At 50.2% G+C, this 24,133-nt stretch overlaps 1 protein-coding gene across 9 annotated transcripts in view; it reads right to left on the reverse strand.

Annotated features, from left to right (window-relative positions):
- The window catches only part of PLEC (plectin), a 447,362-nt gene that overhangs the window by 318,013 nt on the left and 105,216 nt on the right, over positions 1 to 24,133 (reverse strand). The window contains exon 1 of one of the 9 annotated variants that reach the window (XM_077271545.1): positions 7,437 to 7,636. The exons of the other annotated variants lie outside the window; for them this stretch is intronic. Coding sequence (XP_077127660.1) covers positions 7,437 to 7,527 — 91 coding nt within the window. The 5' untranslated portion in view covers positions 7,528 to 7,636. Of the gene's footprint in view, positions 1 to 7,436; positions 7,637 to 24,133 lie in introns of those variants that run through there. 9 annotated transcript variants of the gene reach the window in all.

A 24,133-nucleotide genomic window follows, 5' to 3' on the forward strand; every position in this document is an offset into this window, starting at 1 on the left:
TACTTATTAAGTATTTTGCGTGACATATGTCTGTGATTTAAGGGCATAAAAATTCAAAGTTGGAAAATTGCGAAATTTTCAAAATTTTCGCCAAATATTCGTTTTTTTCACAAATAAATGCAAGTTATATCGAATAAATTTTACCACTAACATGAAGTACAATATGTCACGAGAAAACAATGTCAGAATCGCCAAGATCCGTCAAAGCGTTCCAGAGTTATAGCCTCATAAAGGGACAGTGGTCAGAATTGTAAAAATTGGCCCGGTCATTAACGTGCAAACCACCCTTGGGGGTGAAGGGGTTAAAGAAGAACAGATAGGCCCATGGTTACTGGAGGTGCTGCAGAGTTGCACAGGTCAGAGAGGAGAATCTGGCCAGAGGACAACCATTAGTCATATACTTCACAAATCTGGCCTGCATGGAAAAGTGATAAGAAGTGATTTGTGAAAGCTATCAGAAGTCCCGTGTAAGGAACACAGCGAGCATGTGGCAGAAGGGGCTCTGCTCAGCTAAATGTAAAATGCTGTATGTCATGGAAAAAAACACTGCACATCACCCTGAAAACACCATCCCCACCATTACACATGGTGGAGGCAGCATGCTGCTGTGGGAAGGCATTTCTTCAGCAGGGGCAGGGAAGCTGCTCAGAGATGTTGGGAGGATGGATGGAGCTATACACAGGGCAATCCTGGAGAAAAACCTGTTAGAGGGTGCAGAAAACTTGAGATTGGGGCGTAGGTTCACCTCCCAGCAGGACAACGACCCTCAATATCCTGCCAGAGCTACAGTGGAGGGTTTAGATCAGAGCATCTTCATGTGTGTGAATGGCGCATTCGCCGTACAGACCCAAATCTCAGAATCTGTGATAAAAGACTGCAGCAGAGAAAGGAGGAGAGAGACCCCATTACACCGCACTAGAGAATGGTGGGAGAGACAGACCCCAAAAGACTACAGAGAAAGGTCGAAAGACAGACCCCAAAGACTGCAGAGAAAGCTGGGAGAGACAGACCCCAAAGACTGCAGAGAAAGGAGGAGAGACAGACCCCAAAAGACTGCAGAGAAAGGAGGAGAGACAGACCCCAAAAGACTGCAGAGAAAGGTGGAGAGACAGACCCCAAAAGACTGCAGAGAAAGGAGGAGAGACAGACCCCCAAAAGACTGGAGAGAAAAGAGGTCCTACAAAGTACTGACTCAGGGGCTGAATACTAATGCACGGCACAATGTTCAGATTTACATTTTTATAATAATTAGTGCACCCCAGATCATTTCCTTTACTTACTTTGTGTTTGTATCAAAGAAAATCCCAATAAAATATATTTATGTTTGTGGCTGCTATGTGGGAAAGGTCACGGGGTATGAAGACTTTTTCAAGGCACTGTATGTGGAGAATAAAGGTTAGCTCCCACTTGTGTATAAATCGGAAGCGTGCACTACGAGAAAACCTCACAATGCACTCGCACCAATGTTATCCAGCGAGTCAGTGCTGATCTGTGAGATTTTCCTCAACTTTAATCAGACTGAGAATAGATGGCAGCGTGCTGCGAGTGGCTGCGAATATCAGACGAGACTCACTAAAGAAAGGCAACGGGTGCAAGAAAAAAAACAGAGGGCACACGGATCATGCGTATACCGCCCCGCACATATCTCATGATAACAGCTGTCATTTTTAACAATTCACAGCTGACATCAACCCCAAGTCCCAGCAGGGCAATCGGGAACAGCCGGCAAAGAGCCAGCCCAGGGCCAGCCAACAGCTGTCTGCTTTACCTCGGCTGGCTAGCACAAATAGAGGGGGAGGGGACCCAACATCGTTTAATTCATTTATTATTTTAAAAAAAAGCTAAAAAGTTGTAAGATAAACTCCATATGGAGCAAGTCTATAATATGTGGGGGGGTTGTGAAATTATATATGTACAGGACATTGTTCTAGATCTGATATCTTGCGGTCATCTATCTTTACAATGCTTTTGAATTTTGGAATCGAGCTTTCATTCACATAGAGTAATATAGTATGTAAATGATGTTCACTGCACACGGAGGCTCGGGGAGAAAGAAAACGCAGTCACACTCCACACGGAGGCTCGGCAAAAGAGAAAACGCAGTCACACTGCACACGGAGGCTCGGTGAAAGAGAAAACGCAGTCACACTGCACACGGAGGCTCGGTGAAAGAGAAAACGCAGTCACACTGCACACGAATCACAAGAGGTAAAGCACATGGATGCCATTCGTCCAACGCTTCAGGATGAACTTCGGAGCCATATTTATAACCTGATGTGAGCGGACCCCAATACAGACAATCAAAATTACCCCCACTACACGGGCGAGGCGCTGGGCAGCACAGACACACGGGCGCAGCGCGGATACACGGGCGAGGCGCCGGGCAGTGCAGACTCTATCCCTGGAAGTCAACCGTGTGACTAATCCTCTTGTGCAGAGACTATTTACAGATCGTTTATGGAGGATTCGGTTTCCAGGACTGGAAGTTTTCTTCGTCTTTGCTGGCGCTGAGAATAACCCGGAGATATCGATAGCGCATAATGTCCGACCACCACCCACCCGGACACAAGCGTCTCTGTACCCCAATTCACAGGGGAATCTGCCATCTGTGGTCCCTGTGCAAGCCTCTTACTCCTCATACGCCTCCTACTCCTCTCACGCACCTTACGCCCCTTACTCCTCTTACGCCCCTTACTCCCCTTACGCCCCTTACGCCTTTTATGTCTTACTCCTCATAACTGTCCTGTAACGAACTCTGCAGCTGTGCGACAGTCACAGCCAGGATAGATTCTCCTGATGGGTTTTATCAGATGACAGCAAGCAGAGATCCTGATACCCAAGAAGGATTGCTCCAGTGCAGCCGTCAATATCATGTATCACCAACATATACCATGGTGAGTTAGGAGAAGGAGCAGATCAGTGGTGGCAGGGCCGTGCGGGGATCCACTCCCATGATTCATTGCATCGTACTAATGTCCCCAACAATGTGACAAACTGGCCTCTGCAGTCCCATGTAAATGATGCTTCTGTTCTGCAGCTTTGTGAATGGAAATTAATATCAGTACTGCCCTAATATGTGACGCAGCTGAGGGTTTGTTGCAGTTGATATTCCCACACCGCTCCTGTCCGGAGAACACATGTTCCATTCCAGAATATGCAGACTGATACACTGTAATAAGCCCTCAGCGCTGAGACCAGGGAAAGATCAGATGAATGACCGTCAACAAGCAGAAGTTCTGTAAATAGTCAGAGGGAGGGAACCAGCAAGGCCAAGTACAGAGACCGCCATCACTCCCATCATACCCTGTGATCGGGGTTCAGTACAGAGACCGCCATCACTCCCATCATACCCTGTGATCGGGGTTCAGTACAGAGACCGCCATCACTCCCATCATACCCTGTGACCGGGGGTCAGTACAGAGACCGCCATCACTCCCATCATACCCTGTGATCGGGGTTCAGTACAGAGACCGCCATCACTCCCATCATACCCTGTGATCGGGGTTCAGTACAGAGACCGCCATCACTCCCATCATACCCTGTGATCGGGGGTCAGTACAGAGACCGCCATCACTCCCATCATACCCTGTGATCGGGGGTCAGTACAGAGACCGCCATCACTCCCATCATACCCTGTGATCGGGGTTCAGTACAGAGACCGCCATCACTCCCATCATACCCTGTGATCGGGGGTCAGTACAGAGACCGCCATCACTCCCATCATACCCTGTGATCGGGGGTCAGTACAGAGACCGCCATCACTCCCATCATACCCTGTGATCGGGGGTCAGTACAGAGACCGCTATCACTCCCATCATACCCTGTGATCGAGGGTCAGTACAGAGACCGCCATCACTGCCATCATACCCTGTGACCGGGGGTCAGTATAGAGACCGCCATCACTCCCATCACACCCTGTGATCGGGGGTCAGTACAGAGACCGCCATCACTCCCATCATACCCTGTGATCGGGGTCAGTACAGAGACCGCCATCACTCCCATCATACCCTGTGATCGGGGGTCAGTACAGAGACCGCTATCACTCCCATCATACCCTGTGATCGAGGGTCAGTACAGAGACTGCCATCACTGCCATCATACCCTGTGATCGGGGGTCAGTACAGAGACCGCCATCACTCCCATCACACCCTGTGATCGGGGGTCAGTACAGAGACCGCCATCACTCCCATCATACCCTGTGATCGAGGGTCAGTACAGAGACCGCCATCACTCCCATCATACCCTGTGATCGGGGGTCAGTACAGAGACCGCCATCACTACCATCATACCCTGTGATCGGGGGTCAGTACAGAGACCGCTATCACTCCCATCATACCCTGTGATCGAGGGTCAGTACAGAGACTGCCATCACTGCCATCATACCCTGTGACCGGGGGTCAGTATAGAGACCGCCATCACTCCCATCACACCCTGTGATAGGGGTCAGTACAGAGACCGCCATCACTCCCATCATACCCTGTGATCGGGGGTCAGTACAGAGACCGCCATCACTCCCATCACACCCTGTGATCGGGGGTCAGTACAGAGACCGCCATCACTCCCATCATACACTGATCGGGGTCAGTACAGAGACCGCCATCACTCCCATCATACACTGATCGGGGTCAGTACAGAGACCGCCATCACTCCCATCACACCCTGTGATCGGGGGTCAGTACAGAGACCGCCATCACTCCCATCATACCCTGTGATCGGGGGTCAGTACAGAGACCGCTATCACTCCCATCATACCCTGTGATCGAGGGTCAGTACAGAGACCGCCATCACTGCCATCATACCCTGTGACCGGGGGTCAGTATAGAGACCGCCATCACTCCCATCACACCCTGTGATCGGGGGTCAGTACAGAGACCGCCATCACTCCCATCATACCCTGTGATCGAGGGTCAGTACAGAGACCGCCATCACTCCCATCATACCCTGTGATCGGGGGTCAGTATAGAGACCGCCATCACTCCCATCACACCCTGTGATCGGGGGTCAGTACAGAGACCGCCATCACTCCCATCATACCCTGTGATCGAGGGTCAGTACAGAGACCGCCATCACTGCCATCATACCCTGTGACCGGGGGTCAGTATAGAGACCGCCATCACTCCCATCACACCCTGTGATCGGGGGTCAGTACAGAGACCGCCATCACTCCCATCATACCCTGTGATCGAGGGTCAGTACAGAGACCGCCATCACTCCCATCATACCCTGTGATCGGGGGTCAGTATAGAGACCGCCATCACTCCCATCACACCCTGTGATCGGGAGTCAGTACAGAGACCGCCATCACTCCCATCATACACTGATCGGGGTCAGTACAGAGACCGCCATCACTCCCATCATACCCTGTGATCGAGGGTCAGTACAGAGACCGCCATCACTCCCATCATACCCTGTGATCGGGGGTCAGTATAGAGACCGCCATCACTCCCATCACACCCTGTGATCGGGGGTCAGTACAGAGACCGCCATCACTCCCATCATACCCTGTGATCGAGGGTCAGTACAGAGACCGCCATCACTCCCATCACACCCTGTGATCGGGGGTCAGTACAGAGACCGCTATCACTCCCATCATACCCTGTGATCGGGGGTCAGTATAGAGACCGCCATCACTGCCATCATACCCTGTGACCGGGGGTCAGTATAGAGACCGCTATCACTCCCATCATACCCTGTGATAGGGGTCAGTACAGAGACCGCCATCACTGCCATCATACCCTGTGACCGGGGGTCAGTATAGAGACCGCCATCACTCCCATCATACCCTGTGACCGGGGGTCAGTACAGAGACCGCCATCACTCCCATCACACCCTGTGATCGGGGGTCAGTACAGAGACCGCCATCACTCCCATCATACCCTGTGATCGGGGTCAGTACAGAGACCGCCATCACTCCCATCATACCCTGTGACCGGGGGTCAGTACAGAGACCGCCATCACTCCCATCATACCCTGTGACCGGGGGTCAGTACAGAGACCGCCATCACTCCCATCATACCCTGTGATCGGGGGTCAGTACAGAGACCGCTATCACTCCCATCATACCCTGTGATCGAGGGTCAGTACAGAGACCGCCATCACTGCCATCATACCCGGTGACCGGGGGTCAGTATAGAGACCGCCATCACTCCCATCACACCCTGTGATCGGGGGTCAGTACAGAGACCGCCATCACTCCCATCATACCCTGTGATCGGGGTCAGTACAGAGACCGCCATCACTCCCATCATACCCTGTGATCGGGGTCAGTACAGAGACCGCCATCACTCCCATCATACCCTGTGACCGGGGGTCAGTATAGAGACCGCCATCACTCCCATCACACCCTGTGATCGGGGGTCAGTACAGAGACCGCCATCACTCCCATCATACCCTGTGATCGGGGTCAGTACAGAGACCGCCATCACTCCCATCATACCCTGTGATCGGGGTCAGTACAGAGACCGCCATCACTCCCATCATACCCTGTGACCGGGGGTCAGTATAGAGACCGCCATCACTCCCATCACACCCTGTGATCGGGGGTCAGTACAGAGACCGCCATCACTCCCATCATACCCTGTGATCGGGGTCAGTACAGAGGCCGCTATCACTCCCGAGACTGCCATCACTCCCATCATACCCTGTGATCAGGGGTCAGTACAGAGACCGCCATCACTCCCATCATACACTGATCGGGGTCAGTACAGAGACCGCCATCACTCCCATCATACACTGATCGGGGTCAGTACAGAGACCGCCATCACTCCCATCATACACTGATCGGGGTCAGTACAGAGACCGCCATCACTCCCATCATACACTGATCGGGGTCAGTACAGAGACCGCCATCACTCCCATCATACACTGATCGGGGTCAGTACAGAGACTGCCATCACTCCCATCATACACTGTGATGTAGTTTGTGTGGGCGTGGCTTCGGAGTCCATGATTTGGGGGTCTGCGTCCCCTGTATGGAGCGTCTCCCCCCATTGAGCCTCTTCCAGGTTTTCGGGGTCTGGCTCCCAGGTTCTGGCTGTGACTGTCGGGGGCCGTACAGTCGGATCTGTTGTCAGGCTGATGTCTTCTTGTCAATGACTGTCAGTATACATCACTCATCCACTGCGAACCACAGACCAGAATCATCACAGAGGCCCTGCGGGGGAACTACAAGTCCCAGCAGACCAACACTGGCTATCACAGACAGAATACAATGGCGCTGAGCACCAATATTCACCTGGCGGACAGGCGTTAACCCAGGTGAGACCAGAAGCTAACTGCCCCCTCCTCAGTACCCCACCGGACGGTGGGGAGTAACTCTCGGGACTGACCCCGGAGCCAATGACCCCTGCACAGCGGCTGCGGCCCACAGAGCGACCAACAGTACACGGGGGGTTAACGGCCCCAAAATGAAAGTGGAGGGAAAGTAAAGAAGTTACCTTTATACTTCTCCCGCACGTCTTCATACGCCCGGATAAAGTCCTGCTCCTCCGCGCCCGGGGGCAACTGTGGCAACTGGAAGCTGGCCATGACTGGCACACCGACGGTACAGGCGGGCGGCAATCCCTGTACTCCTAACACCGCTACTCTCCCTCTGCACCCCGGGCACCGCTACTCTCCCTCTGCACCCCGGGCACCGCTACTCTCCCTCTGCACCCCGGGCACCGCTACTCTCCCTCTGCACCCTGGGCACCGCTACTCTCCCTCTGCACCCTGGGCACCGCTACTCTCCCTCTGCACCCCGGGCACCGCTACTCTCCCTCTGCACACCGGGCACCGCTACTCTCCCTCTGCACCCTGGGCACCGCTACTCTCCCTCTGCACCCCGGGCACCGCTACTCTCCCTCTGCACCCCAGGCACTGCTACTCTCCCTCTGCACCCCGGGCACCGCTACTCTCCCTCTGCACCCCGGGCACCGCTACTCTCCCTCTGCACCCCGGGCACCGCTACTCTCCCTCTGCACCCCGGGCACCGCTACTCTCCCTCTGCACCCCGGGCACCGCTACTCTCCCTCTGCACCCTGGGCACCGCTACTCTCCCTCTGCACCCTGGGCACCGCTACTCTCCCTCTGCACACCGGGCACCGCTACTCTCCCTCTGCACCCTGGGCACCGCTACTCTCCCTCTGCACCCCGGGCACCGCTACTCTCCCTCTGCACCCCAGGCACTGCTACTCTCCCTCTGCACTCCTAACACTGCTACTCCCCCTCTGCACCCTGGGCACCGCTACTCTCCCTCTGCACCCCGGGCACCGCTACTCTCCCTCTGCACTCCTAACACTGCTACTCTCCCTCTGCACCCTGGGCACCGCTACTCTCCCTCTGCACCCCGGGCACCGCTACTCTCCCTCTGCACCCCGGGCACCGCTATTCTCCCTCTGCACCTCTGGCAGTGCTACTCTCCCATTGTACCCCCTGGCACCGCTACTTTCCCTCTGCACCTCTGGCACCGCTATTCTCCCTCTGCACCTCTGGCAGTGCTACTCTCCCACTGTACCCCCTGGCACCACTTTTCCCCTGCACCCCCTAGTACTTCTGATGTTACCCTTCACTCCTGCTACCTCTGCTTTCCCCTGCACCCCCTGGTACCTCTGCTTTCCCCTGCACCCCCTGGTACCTCTGCTTTCCCCTGCACCCCCTGGTACCTCTGCTTTCCCCTGCACCCCCTGGTACCTCTGCTTTCCCCTGCACCCCCTGGTACCTCTGCTTTCCCCTGCACCCCCTGGTACCTCTGCTTTCCCCTGCACCCCCTGGTACCTCTGCTTTCCCCTGCACCCCCTGGTACCTCTGCTTTCCCCTGCACCCCCTGGTACCTCTGCTTTCCCCTGCACCCCCTGGTAGAGGTCTCCTCTCTGTAGCCCTGCAGTGGGTCCCTGTTTGCCCTTCTCCTCGGCGTCTCGCCCAGTCACAGCTGTCTCTTCAGCTCTCTGGCCCTCTCTCACATACCCATGCTCAGTCAGATCCCAAAAAGCCAAGCTGAGCCAAACCCCACAGCAGGGTCACTCCTCAGGCCCTACCTCTTAAAGGCACAGGACGCAGCAGCTGCAGCAGAGTGACCCGGAGGATCAGACACCTCCTACGTGTCCTTTCCAGCACCTGGTCCAGTCCTGACAATCTGAACACTTTAGGGGTCTTACCCCCCACTTCACACACAAGAGCTTGCACTTCATATTAAAGGGGCAGTGACAAGGTCCCCTGGGCGCAGGCTCTGCAGTCAGTGTAAAACGCCTGTATAGAAAACAAATACCATAAATAAGTGGATCATAAAAAACTAAGAATACCAAGCATAACATATCACCCAAAAGAAGTAGTCATAGTAAAAAATATTTAAAAATATAGATCACTTTATTGACAATTAATAAAACAGGATTACACAAAATATCAGAAAGAAAAATACTTTTCTTACAGGATAAATTGATGTTACAAAAGATCTTTTATTAAAATGTTGATAACATAAAAGGCAATATGAAATTTAATGTGTGACGGGACAAGGAGCATCAGACGGATCATTAAAAAAAATATATATAACACCATAAATAAAATATAATAAAAAAATGAGAAAATATGCACAAAATAAGGTTTATATTTATATGCGCTATATTTATTATAATATAATAAATATATCACATATAAATGTAAACATTATTGTTATTATTTTGTTATTTTATCCGTCTGATGCTCCTTGTCCCGTCACACATTCATTTTCATATTGCCTTTTAGGTTATCAACTTTTTAATAAAAGATCTTTTGTAACATCAATTTATCCTGTAAGAAAAGTATTTTTCTTTCTGCTATTTTGTATACTCCTGTTTTATTAATTATCAATAAAGTGATCTATATTTTTTAATATCTGCAGTCAGTGCGTCTGGGTCATGATCTAGGATGGCGGGTTACAGTACACACAGGTGGCGAGTATCACGTATGTGAGGTCATGTGATCGCTTTCTCCATAGACTTCTACTAAAATCACCGCCAGTCCATAGGCGATCATAAGGTCATAATAAATAACGAAGCACCGCCGAGGATTCTGTACAGCGTAGAGGAAGCACCGCCGAGGATTCTGGACAGCGTAGAGGAAGCACCGCCGAGGATTCTGGACAGCGCAGAGGAAGCACCGCCGAGGATTCTGTACAGCGTAGAGGAAGCACCGCCGAGGATTCTGTACAGCACAGAGGAAGCACCGCCGAGGATTCTGTACAGCGTAGAGGAAGCACCGCCGAGGATTCTGGACAGCGCAGAGGAAGCACCGCCGAGGATTCTGTACAGCACAGAGGAAGCACCGCCGAGGATTCTGTACAGCGTAGAGGAAGCACCGCCGAGGATTCTGGACAGCGCAGAGGAAGCACCGCCGAGGATTCTGTACAGCACAGAGGAAGCACCGCCGAGGATTCTGTACAGCGTAGAGGAAGCACCGCCGAGGATTCTGTACAGCGTAGAGGAAGCACCGCCGAGGATTCTGTACAGCGTAGAGGAAGCACCGCTGAGGATTCTGTACAGCGTAGAGGAAGCACTGCCGAGGATTCTGGACAGCATAGAGGAAGCACCGCCGAGGATTCTGTACAGCGTAGAGGAAGCACCGCCGAGGATTCTGTACAGCGTAGAGGAAGCACCGCCGAGGATTCTGTACAGCGTAGAAGAAGCACCGCCGAGGATTCTGTACAGCGTAGAAGAAGCACCGCCGAGGATTCTGTACAGCACAGAGGAAGCACCGCCAAGGATTCTGTACAGCGTAGAGGAAGCACCGCCGAGGATTCTGTACAGCGTAGAGGAAGCACCGCCGAGGATTCTGTACAGCGTAGAGGAAGCACCGCTGAGGATCCTGGGCAGCGTAGAGGAAGCACCGCTGAGGATTCTGTACAGCGTAGAGGAAGCACTGCCGAGGATTCTGTACAGCGTAGAGGAAGCACCGCCGAGGATTCTGTGCAGCGCAGAGGAAGCACGGCCGAGGATTCTGTACAGTGTAGAGGAAGCACGGCCGAGGATTCTGTACAGCGTAGAGGAAGCACCGCTGAGGATTCTATACAGCGTAGAGGAAGCACCGCCGAGGATTCTGTACAGCGTAGAGGAAGCACCGCCGAGGATTCTATACAGTGTAGAGGAAGCACCGCTGAGGATCCTGGGCAGCGTAGAGGAAGCACCGCTGAGGATTCTGTACAGCGTAGAGGAAGCACTGCCGAGGATTCTATACAGCGTAGAGGAAGCACCGCCGAGGATTCTGTGCAGCGCAGAGGAAGCACGGCCGAGGATTCTGTACAGTGTAGAGGAAGCACGGCCGAGGATTCTGTACAGCGTAGAGGAAGCACCGCCGAGGATTCTATACAGCGTACAGGAAGCACCGCCGAGGATTCTATACAGTGTAGAGGAAGCACCACCGAGGATTCTATACAGCGTAGAGGAAGCACCGCCGAGGATTCTGTACAGTGTAGAGGAAGCACCGCCGAGGATCCTGGACAGCATAGAGGAAGCACCGCCGAGGATTCTGTACAGCGTAGAGAAAGCACTGCCGAGGATTCTATACAGCGTAGAGGAAGCACCGCTGAGGAAGCAGCGCTGAGGATTCTGTACAGCGTAGAGGAAGCACCGCCGAGGATTCTGTACAGCGTAGAGGAAGCACCGCTGAGGAAGCAGCGCTGAGGATTCTGTACAGCGTAGGGGAAGCACAGCTGAGGATTCCGGACAGCGTAGAGGAATCACCACTAGTGATGAGCGAATGTACTCATTGCTCGGGTTTTCCCGAGCATGCTCGGGTGGTCTCCGAGTATTTGTGACTGCTCGGAGATTTAGTTTTTGTTGACGTAGCTGCATAATTTATGGCTACTAGACAGCTTGATTACATGTGGGGATTCCCTAGCAACCAGGCAACCCATACATGTACTCAGGCTGGCTAGCAGCTGTAAATCATGCCGCTACGTCAACAAAAACTAAATCTCCGAACAGTCACACATATTTGGAGACTACCCGAGCGTGCTCGGGGAAACCCAAGCAACGAGTATATTCGTTCATCACTAAGCACTACTGAGGATTCTGTACAGTGTAGAGGAAGCATCACCAAGGATTCTGGACAGTGTAAGCAGAGGTGTACAGTCTACACTGTACAGAATCCTCAGCAGTGTATCTGGTGTACAGCGTAGAGGAAGCACCGCCGAGGATTCTGTACAGTGTAGAGGAAGCACCGCCGAGGATTCTATACAGTGTAGAGGAAGCACCACCGAGGATTCTATACAGCGTAGAGGAAGCACCGCCGAGGATTCTGTACAGTGTAGAGGAAGCGAAGCACCGCCGAGGATCCTGGACAGCGTAGAGGAAGCACCGCCGAGGATTCTGTACAGCGTAGAGGAAGCACCGCCGAGGATTCTATACAGCGTAGAGGAAGCACCGCCGAGGATTCTGTACAGCGTAGAGGAAGCACCGCCGAGGATTCTGTACAGTGTAGAGGAAGCACCGCCGAGGATTCTGGACAGTGTAAGCAGAGGTGTACAGTCTACACTGTACAGAATCCTCAGCAGTGTATCTGGTGTACAGCGTAGAGGAAGCACCGCCGAGGATTCTGTACAGTGTAGAGGAAGCACCGCCGAGGATTCTATACAGTGTAGAGGAAGCACCACCGAGGATTCTATACAGCGTAGAGGAAGCACCGCCGAGGATTCTGTACAGTGTAGAGGAAGCGAAGCACCGCCGAGGATCCTGGACAGCGTAGAGGAAGCACCGCCGAGGATTCTGTACAGCGTAGAGGAAGCACCGCCGAGGATTCTATACAGCGTAGAGGAAGCACCGCCGAGGATTCTGTACAGCGTAGAGGAAGCACCGCCGAGGATTCTGTACAGTGTAGAGGAAGCACCGCCGAGGATTCTATACAGTGTAGAGGAAGCACCACCGAGGATTCTATACAGCGTAGAGGAAGCACCGCCGAGGATTCTGTACAGTGTAGAGGAAGCGAAGCACCGCCGAGGATCCTGGACAGCATAGAGGAAGCACCGCCGAGGATTCTGTACAGCGTAGAGGAAGCACCGCCGAGGATTCTATACAGCGTAGAGGAAGCACCGCCGAGGATTCTGTACAGCGTAGAGGAAGCACCGCCGAGGATTCTGTACAGCGTAGAGGAAGCACCGCCGAGGATTCTATACAGCGTAGAGGAAGCACCGCCGAGGATTCTATACAGCGTACAGGAAGCACCGCCGAGGATTCTATACAGTGTAGAGGAAGCACCACCGAGGATTCTATACAGCGTAGAGGAAGCACCGCCGAGGATTCTGTACAGTGCAGAGGAAGCACCGCCGAGGATCCTGGACAGCGTAGAGGAAGCACCGCCGAGGATTCTGTACAGCGTAGAGAAAGCACTGCCGAGGATTCTATACAGCGTAGAGGAAGCACCGCTGAGGAAGCAGCGCTGAGGATTCTATACAGCGTAGAGGAAGCACCGCCGAGGATTCTGTACAGCGTAGAGGAAGCACCGCCGAGGATTCTGTACAGTGTAGAGGAAGCACTGCCGAGGATTCTATACAGCGTAGAGGAAGCACCGCTGAGGAAGCACCGCCGAGGATTCTATACAGCGTAGAGGAAGCACCGCCGAGGATTCTGTACAGCGTAGAGGAAGCACCGCCGAGGATTCTGTACAGTGTAGAGGAAGCACCGCCGAGGATTCTATACAGTGTAGAGGAAGCACCACCGAGGATTCTATACAGCGTAGAGGAAGCACCGCCGAGGATTCTGTACAGTGTAGAGGAAGCGAAGCACCGCCGAGGATCCTGGACAGCATAGAGGAAGCACCGCCGAGGATTCTGTACAGCGTAGAGGAAGCACCGCCGAGGATTCTATACAGCGTAGAGGAAGCACCGCCGAGGATTCTGTACAGCGTAGAGGAAGCACCGCCGAGGATTCTGTACAGCGTAGAGGAAGCACCGCCGAGGATTCTATACAGCGTAGAGGAAGCACCGCCGAGGATTCTATACAGCGTACAGGAAGCACCGCCGAGGATTCTATACAGTGTAGAGGAAGCACCACCGAGGATTCTATACAGCGTAGAGGAAGCACCGCCGAGGATTCTGTACAGTGCAGAGGAAGCACCGCCGAGGATCCTGGACAGCGTAGAGGAAGCACCGCCGAGGATTCTGTACAGCGTAGAGAAAGCACTGCCGAGGATTCTATACAGCGTAGAGGAAGCACCGCTGAGGAAGCAGCGCTGAGGATTCTGTACAGCGTAGAGGAAGCACCGCCGAGGATTCTGTACAGCGTAGAGGAAGCACCGCTGAGGAAGCAGCGCTGAGGATTCTGTACAGCGTAGAGGAAGCACAGCTGAGGATTCCGGACAGCGTAGAGGAATCACCACTAGTGATGAGCGAATGTACGCATTGCTCGGGTTTTCCCGAGCATGCTCGGGTGGTCTCCGAGTATTTGTGACTGCTCGGAGATTTAGTTTTTGTTGACGTAGCTGCATAATTTATGGCTACTAGACAGCTTGATTACATGTGGGGATTCCCTAGCAACCAGGCAAGCCATACATGTACTCAGGCTGGCTAGCAGCTGTAAATCATGCCGCTACGTCAACAAAAACTAAATCTCCGAACAGTCACACATATTTGGAGACCACCCGAGCGTGCTCGGGGAAACCCAAGCAACGAGTATATTCGTTCATCACTAAGCACTACTGAGGATTCTGTACAGTGTAGAGGAAGCATCCCCAAGGATTCTGGACAGTGTAAGCAGAGGTGTACAGTCTACACTGTACAGAATCCTCAGCAGTGTATCTGGTGCCAGTCTCATTACTGGTGCTCAGCTTACAGTGACTTGCAAAAGTATTCACCCCCTTGGCTTTCTAGCTATTTTGTTACATTACAACCTGTGTTATTTTTGGAATCTGATTTCTGTGAGATGCATCAGCACTAAATAGTTTAAGTTGGTGAAGTGAGAAGAATATAGACAAAAACCAAACCACACCATAAAGACGAAGGAACTCTCCAAACCACACCAGGAAGATGAAGGAGATATCCAAACTACACCATGATGACGAAGCAGATCTCCAAACCACACCCTGAAGGTGAAGGGACTCTCTAAACCACACCATGAAGACCAAGAAGATCTCCAAACACCACCATGAAGACAAAGGAGCTCTGCAAACAACACAACACCGTGGAGACGAAGGAACTCTCCAAACCACACCATAAAGATAAAGAAACTCTCCAAACTACACCATGAAGACAAAGGAATTCTCCAAACCATACCATGAAGACCAAGAAGATCTCCAAACACCACCATGAAGACGAAGGAGCTCTGCAAACAACATCATGAAGACGAAGGAACTCTCCAAACCACACCAGAAAGATGAAGAAACTCTCCAAACTACACCATGAAGACAAAGGAATTCTCCAAACGATACCATAAACACCAAGAAGATCTCCAAACCACACCATGAAGACCAAGGAGATCTCCAAACCACACCATGAAGACCAAGTAGATATCCAAACACCATGGAGACGAAGGAACTCTCCAAGCCACACCATGAAGACTAGAAATGGGAGCACCCGAACAGTAAAGTTCGGCGTCCGTACCCAACACCTACTGTTCGGGCACAGACACCAAACACGGATTTCACCAGTTAGACTGTTACTGTTTCGGTTCGGACCCCCGAACACTGGGTGTTTGTCATGCATGACAGCGTGATAAACACTGCTTCTGATCAGCGATAAAATCATTACCGCCAGTCAGAGAGCTGCAGTTCCCATGCTGTCAATGACAGTGTGAGCCCACAGCTTTGATCAGAGGTATAAAGTTTATCTCCGGTCACTGGTGTCAGCTGATGGGACTACTGCTCCCGTCAGCCGACGCCTGCTGCGGCTAATAACAGTGAGAGCAGGAGCAGGTGATGGGAGTATTCATCAGCTGGCTTCTGCGCTGTAAATAAATAAATTTTTAAAAAACGGCATGGGTTCCCCTGTATTTTTTTTAACCAGCCAGGCAAAACTCACAGCTGGGGAATGTAACCCTCAGCTGTCAGTAAGACTGGTTATCAAGAATAGAAGGGTCCCCACGTTGTGTTTTTTTATTATTTAAATAATTAAAACAAAAAAAAAAATAAAACAGCATGGGGTCCCCCTCATTTTTGACCACCAGCCTTGCTAAAGCAGACAGCTGGGGCTGGTATTCTCAGACTATTAGATGCTCCAATTCTGGCGCTTTGTCCGGCTCTTCCCATTTGCCCTGTAGCGGTGGCAAGTGGGGTCAATATTTGTGGGGTTGATGTCACCTTTGAATTGTCTGTCCTGTGACATCAAGCCCATAGATTAGTATTAGAGAGGCGTCCTTAAGACACCCCCATTACTAATTTTATAGTTACATGGTAAATAAACACACAGCCAGAATAAAGTCCTTTATTAGAAATGAAAAGAAAAAAACTTTTTATTTAAAAATAACAAAACACAGTTCTACTCACCTAACGCTAACTCTACTGTATCCCTCGTCTCTTGTAATAAAACAAATATAAAAAACAACCATATCTCTCACCTGCCCAACGTTCTGTCCCATCCTGTAATCCATGTCTGGAGATAAACAGTTTTCCACCTGGACGGTGCCAAGATGAGACCCGTCCAGGCTAAGAACCACTGGTGAATGAACTGCTGCGAGCGCAGCATCAGTGACTAGCCGTGACGTCATCGAGGTTACTGCCGGTCAATGAGGAGTTCCCAGCCAGGCTGAACTGCAGTTACCTTAGTGAGATCCCGGCTAGCACCGTGATAAAGTCTCACGGTGCCGAGGAGAGTGCACCGCATTTTAAATTCACCGTAGTGAAATTCTCCTGGTGATCTCGCCTCTGCCCCGTGAGACTTATTCTCATGGTGCTAGCAGGAATCTCACCGAGGTCACCGCAGTTCATTTGCCTGGCTGGGAGCACAGCCTCAGTGACCGGAGGTAACCACTGGTCATTCACCGGTGGTTCTCAGCCTGGACAGTCACATCTTGGCACCATCCAGATTGAAAAGTATTTATCCCCCAGACATGGATTATGGCGTGAGACAGAACGACAGACAGATAAGGAACATGGTTGTTTTTTATTTTTATTTTATTACAGGAGACGCGGGATTCAGTGGAATTAGGAGTTAGGTGACTTTAACTGTTTGTTATTTTTAAATAAAAAATGGAAAAGTATGTTTTGTTTTATTTCTAATATAAGACTTTATTCTGGCTGTGTCTTTATTTACCATGTAAATATAGGATTGGTAATGGAGAGGTATCTTACAGACACCTCTCCATTACTAAACCGTTGGCTTGATGTCACCGGACAATACAAAGGTGACATCAACCCCACAAATATGAACCCCACTTACCACCACTACAGGACAAGTGGGAACAGCCGGCCAAAGCGCTAGAATTGGCGTATCTAATAGATGTGCCTTTTCTGCGCGGCTACAGGCTGCTGCTTTTAGGTTGGGAAGGCCAATATCAACGAATACTAGCCTCCAGCTGTCTACTTTAGCAACGCTGGTTGTCAAAAATGGGGGTGGCCTACGCTGTTTTTTAATTATTTATTTAAATAATTAAAAAAACAAAGTGTGGGGACCCCTGTATTCTTGATAACCAACCTTGCTGAAGCTGACAGCTAAGGGTTGCATCCCCCAGCTGTGAGTTTTGCCTGGCTGGTTAACAAAAATACAGGGGAACCCACACCATTGCTTTTTTTTTTAACTATTTATTTACGGCGCAGGAGCCGGCTGACGATTACTCCAATCAGCCACTACTGCACTCACTGTTATAAGCGACAGCAGGCATCAGCTGATGGGAGCAGTAGTTCCATCATCCGACACCAGAGGTAAACTTTATACCTCCGATCACACCTGCACGCTCACATTTTAGTGCGTGGGAACTGCAACTCTCTGACTGGCGGTAATTATTTTACTGCCTATCAGAAGCGCGGCAAACACTGGATGATCAAGCCCCCCATTCAAGTAAATGGTGTCCGGGTTCGGGCCCGTGTACAGTTCTGGTACCCAAACCAGAACTTACTTTTTTTTTTTTTTTTTTTTTTAACTGTTTGGCTGAAACCGAACATCCATGAGTTTGCCCATCTCTAACGAAGACCAAGGCGATTTCCAAACAAATCCGGGGCAAACTTATTGAGAAGTACAAGTCAGGGTTGTGTTCTAAAAAATATCCTAATCTCTGATGATCCCTGAAGCACCATCAAATCCATCATCAAATGGAAAGGACATAGTGCCACAAGAAAGGCTACTTTCACACTAGCGTCCTTTGCAATACGTCGCAATGCGTCGTTCAGGAGAAAAAAACGCATCCTGCAAAGTTGTCTGCAGGATGCGTTTTTTCCCCATAGACTAACATTACCGACGCATTGCGACGTATTGCCACACGTCACAACCATTGTGCGATGGTTGCGTCGTGTTTTGGCAGACCGTCGGCACAAAAAACGTTACATGCAACTTTTTCTGCGCGTCGTGTCTGCCATTTTTGACCGCGCATGCACGGCCGAAACTCCGCCCCCTCCTCCCCAGACCTTACAATGGGGCAGCTGAAGTGTCATAAGACTGCTTCCGCTGCCCACGTCGGGCATTTCTTTCACAGCATGTGTCGGTACGTCGGGCCGACGCACTGCGACGGGCCCATACCGACGCTAGTGTGAAAGCAGCCAAACCTACCAAAAGAGAGCTGCCCACTAAAATGCTCATCCCCCGCAAGGAGGGCATTAATCATAGAGACCAAAGGTAACCCTGAAAGAGCTGCAGAATTCCCAAGAAGAGAGTGTAGTATCAGTCCATACAACCACAATAAACCATGCACTCCTTGATGATACAGCATTTACTCTTAATTATGCCAGACATATATTTTCAGTAGGCCAGGAGACAAACTATTGTTTATAGGAGTCTGAACGTTGACTCTTGAATTGATGCTTGTGAATTGTTCAGTGACTGCTGTTTACCGCTTATATCTGCTCCTACAGTTTATTGTGTTGCTATCTTTGGAGGACAAAGACGCAGGGTCAATGAATAATTGATGTTTACTAATATGTTGATTATATTGTATTACATTGTATAAGTCCATGTAGCTTGTTGACCTGCAAACAGTGAGGGACAAACCATGCAGATTAACTATGCAATGAGAGTTGATCCCATCCCACCTTCCACCTGACATGCTGATGATGGCCTAAAGGACAGTTGTGAACTATAAAAGGGGGATCTGCCTCTGTTCCCAGAGAAAATCTACAGGATGCCAGCTTAAAGGGAACCTGTCAGCAGGTGTTGTGCTCAGTGACTACAGACAGTGTCAGGTTGGTGCCTTTATACTGATACCTGGTGATGAAATCTGTCTTGTGGTTGTTGTGTAATCTGTATTTTCAGTTTTGAGTTAATGATATGCTCATGCCCCAGTGAGGCCTGTGGGGGGGGGGTCTTCATATGGTGCTCTGATTAGGTATTCATAATGAAGACTGGTGGCAGGTCACTGATCCCTCACTGACCTGCCCCCTAGTTTACATCATGAATATTATAAATACATATTGAAAGAAAACAGCGGCGCCATCTTGCTAGAAACAAAAAAAAATTCCTCCTCCAAGATGGAGCCGCCGGCGCAGTAGCAGCTATTGGATCACCTGTATATACACCGACAGCTGCAAATGGATTTCTTTTGGATTATTAGGATAACCTCACTCATATTAATTATATAAATATTACACATGTGATTATGCTGCAGCGCAGGGACCACGGCCGGCGCCTGTCTGCAGAAGAGTTTTTTATTTTCATAAGTATATATAAATATTCATTATGATAACTACGGGGCGGGTGAGTGAGGGATCAGCAGTCTTCATTATGAATACGTAATCAGAACACCACATGAAGACCCCCACAGGCCGTCCACAGCCCCACCCATATCATTAACTCAAAACAGAAAATAAAGATTACTCAACAACCACAAGTCGGATTTCATCATGAGGTATCAGTGTAAGGGCAGAGACAGACTGCCATATTTCTCCTGCGAGAATCGCATCGTGAAACTTGTACTGGTTGTCAGCTCTCCTCACCTGAGCTTGACAGCTGCATAGAAATACATCATACGGTCTTGCTCAGGTCAGGAGAGGTGCCAGGCCAGTCCGTGCAGTGATTCTCGCACGAGTTATACGGCCGTCTCACTCAGCCCTAATCAGTATAACGGCGCCGACCTGACACTGTCTGTAGTCACTGAGCACAAATCTGATCACAGGTATCAGTGTAATCAGTATAACAGCACCGACCTGACACTGTCTGTAGTCACTGAGCACAATCCTGATCACAGGTATCAGTGTAATCAGTATAACGGCACCGACCTGACACTGTCTGTAGTCACTGAGCACAATCCTGATCACAGGTATCAGTGTAATCAGTACAACAGCACCGACCTGACACTGTCTGTAGTCACTGAGCACAATCCTGATCACAGGTATCAGTGTAATCAGTACAACAGCACCGACCTGACGCTGTCTGTAGTCACTGAGCACAATCCTGATCACAGGTATCAGTGTAATCAGTACAACAGCACCGACCTGACGCTGTCTGTAGTCACTGAGCACAATGCTGATCACAGGTATCAGTGTAATCAGTATAACGGCACCGACCTGACACTGTCTGTAGTCACTGAGCACAATCCTGGTCACAGGTATCAGTGTAATCAGTATAACGGCACCGACCTGACACTGTCTGTAGTCACTGAGCACAATCCTGATCACAGGTATCAGTGTAATCAGTATAACGGCACCGACCTGACACTGTCTGTAGTCACTGAGCACAATCCTGATCACAGGTATCAGTGTAATCAGTATAACGAACGGCACCAACCTGACACTGTCTGTAGTCACTGAGTACAATCCTGATCACAGGTATCAGTGTAATCAGTATAACAGCACTGACCTGACACTGTCTGTAGTCACTGAGGACAATCCTGATCACAGGTATCAGTGTAATCAGTATAACGGCACCGACCTGACACTGTCTGTAGTAACTGAGCACAATCCTGATCACAGGTATCAGTGTAATCAGTATAACGGCACCGACCTGACACTGTCTGTAGTCACTGAGTACAATCCTGATCACAGGTATCAGTGTAATCAGTACAACAGCACCGACCTGACGCTGTCTGTAGTCACTGAGCACAATCCTGATCACAGGTATCAGTGTAATCAGTATAACGGCGCCGACCTGACACTGTAGTCACTGAGCACAATCCTGATCACAGGTATCAGTGTAATCAGTATAACAGCACCGACCTGACACTGTAGTCACTGAGTACAATCCTGATCACAGGTATCAGTGTAATCAGTATAACGACACTGACCTGACACTGTCTGTAGTCACTGAGCACAATCCTGATCACAGGTATCAGTGTAATCAGTATAACTGCACCGACCTGACACTGTCTGTAGTCACTGAGCACAATCCTGATCACAGGTATCAGTGTAATCAGTATAACTGCACCGACCTGACACGGTCTTTAGTCACTGAGCACAATCCTGATCACAGGTATCAGTGTAATCAGTATAACTGCACCGACCTGACACTGTCTTTAGTCACTGAGCACAATCCTGATCACAGGTATCAGTGTAATCAGTATAACGGCACCGACCTGACACTGTAGTCACTGAGCACAATCCTGGTCACAGGTATCAGTGTAATCAGTATAACGGCACTGACCTGACACTGTCTGTAGTCACTGAGCACAATCCTGATCATAGGTATCAGTGTAATCAGTATAACGGCACCGACCTGACACTGTCTGTAGTCACTGAGCACAATCCTGATCACAGGTATCAGTGTAATCAGTATAACTGCACCGACCTGACACTGTCTGTAGTCACTGAGCACAATCCTGATCATAGGTATCAGTGTAATCAGTATAACGGCACCGACCTGACACTGTCTGTAGTCACTGAGCACAATCCTGATCACAGGTATCAGTGTAATCAGTATACCGGCTCTGACCTGACACTGTCTGTAGTCACTGAGCACAATCCTGATCACAGGTATCAGTGTAATCAGTATAACGGCACTGACCTGAAACTGTCTGTAGTCACTGAGCACAATCCTGATCACAGGTATCAGTGTAATCAGTATAACGGCACCGACCTGACACTGTAGTCAGTGAGCACAATCCTGATCACAGGTATCAGTGTAATCAGTATAACGGCACCAACCTGACACTGTCTGTAGTCACTGAGCACAACCCTGATCACAGGTATCAGTGTAATCAGTATAACAGCACCGACCTGACACTGTCTGTAGTCACTGAGCACAATCCTGATCACAGGTATCAGTGTAATCAGTGTAACGGCACTGACCTGACACTGTAGTCACTGAGCACAATCCTGATCACAGGTATCAGTGTAATCAGTGTAACGGCACAGACCTGACACTGTCTGTAGTCACTGAGCACAATCCTGATCACAGGTATCAGTGTAATCAGTATAACAGCACCGACCTGACACTGTCTGTAGTCACTGAGCACAATCCTGATCACAGGTATCAGTGTAATCAGTATATCAGCACCGACCTGACACTGTGTGTAGTCACTGAGCACAATCCTGATCACAGGTATCAGTGTAATCAGTATATCAGCACCGACCTGACACTGTGTGTAGTCACTGAGCACAATCCTGATCACAGGTATCAGTGTAATCAGTATATCAGCACCGACCTGACACTGTCTGTAGTCACTGAGCACAATCCTGATCACAGGTATCAGTGTAATCAGTATAACGGCACCGACCTGACACTGTAGTCACTGAGCACAATCCTGATCACAGGTATCAGTGTAATCAGTATATGGCACCGACCTGACACTGTCTGTAGTCACTGAGCACAATCCTGATCACAGGTATCAGTGTAATCAGTATAACGGGGCCGACCTGACACTGTCTGTAGTCACTGAGCACAATCCTGATCACAGGTATCAGTGTAATCAGTGTAACGGCACCGACCTGACACTGTCTGTAGTCACTGAGCACAATCCTGCTGACAAGTTCACTTTAAGGAACCAGGACCCCAGCTGAAGGAATACAGATCTGCTCCACTGACCATCACAGGACCCAGGGAGATGTTCGGAGAAGCCAGGATGGGAAAATCAGGTCACTTGGCCACATACCTCAATGGCTTGTCATCTTCCTTAGCTTGTCGTTACCTCCTCTCTGTGGGTTCCCGCCAAAAGCAGGGTGCCACTGGTCGGGGCAGTTGGCCCTGGAAGCCCTGAAGTCACAGCTGCTCTACTCCCGGCGGGTCAGCGGAAGTGTAAGACTAATTTGCACCCTATTGGGTATTTGTTGGGACTGTTCTATATGCTTTTGTTTGTTGGTGGTTTAACAAATTATTGCAGCACTGTTTTAACCTCACCTTGTGTTTGAGTAGTGCTCTGCCCAAGGGAAAGGAGCTTGGGCATTCAGTGGTATGAGCCCTGGTCCATGCGGTCTTTCTAAGGCTATGTTCACACGATCCTTTTTTTGCTGCTGTTCCGCAGCGCTTTTCAGGCTGCGGATCCGCATCCTTTTTCCATGCAGGGTACAGTACAATGTTACCCTATGGAAAACAAAAACCGCTGTGCCCACTATCCTTTTTTTCTCAGGCAAATCCGCGTGGATTTGCCTGCAGAAAAAAAGAAGTACCATGTCACTTCTTTCTGCGGATTCAGCTCCTGTTTTCAACAGGCACCAATAGGAAAGTGCTATTGAAAACCTGCAGAGGAATCTGCAGAAGAAACTGCAGGAAAATCAGCAGTGCAGTTTTGCACTGCGGGTTTTCCAAATCAGGACCTGAAAAAAAAAGGATAAAAAAAAGGATTGTGTGAACATGGCCTAAAGACGGTCGGGCCAGCGGATGAGAGAACCCAATGACCCTCATGTCTTCACAACTCCATAGAGGTGGCCTTTATGGAAGTGTTGGAAGAAAAAAACTGTAGTTTCACACAAAAATTGTAAGGCTTTTTTGAGTTTGTCAAAAGACAGGTGGGAGACTCCCCAAATGTTTGGAAGAGGGTGCTCTGGTCAGATGAGACCAAAATTGAACTTTTTGGCCACCAAGGTAAACGCTATGTTTGGCAACAAACCAACACAGCTCTTCAGCCCGAGAACACCATTCTCACAGTGAATCATGGTGGTGGCAGCATCGTGCTGTGGGGAT

This window comes from Ranitomeya variabilis, chromosome 6 (assembly GCF_051348905.1).
Source record: "Ranitomeya variabilis isolate aRanVar5 chromosome 6, aRanVar5.hap1, whole genome shotgun sequence".
In the NCBI taxonomy this organism is placed as follows: domain Eukaryota; kingdom Metazoa; phylum Chordata; class Amphibia; order Anura; family Dendrobatidae; genus Ranitomeya; species Ranitomeya variabilis.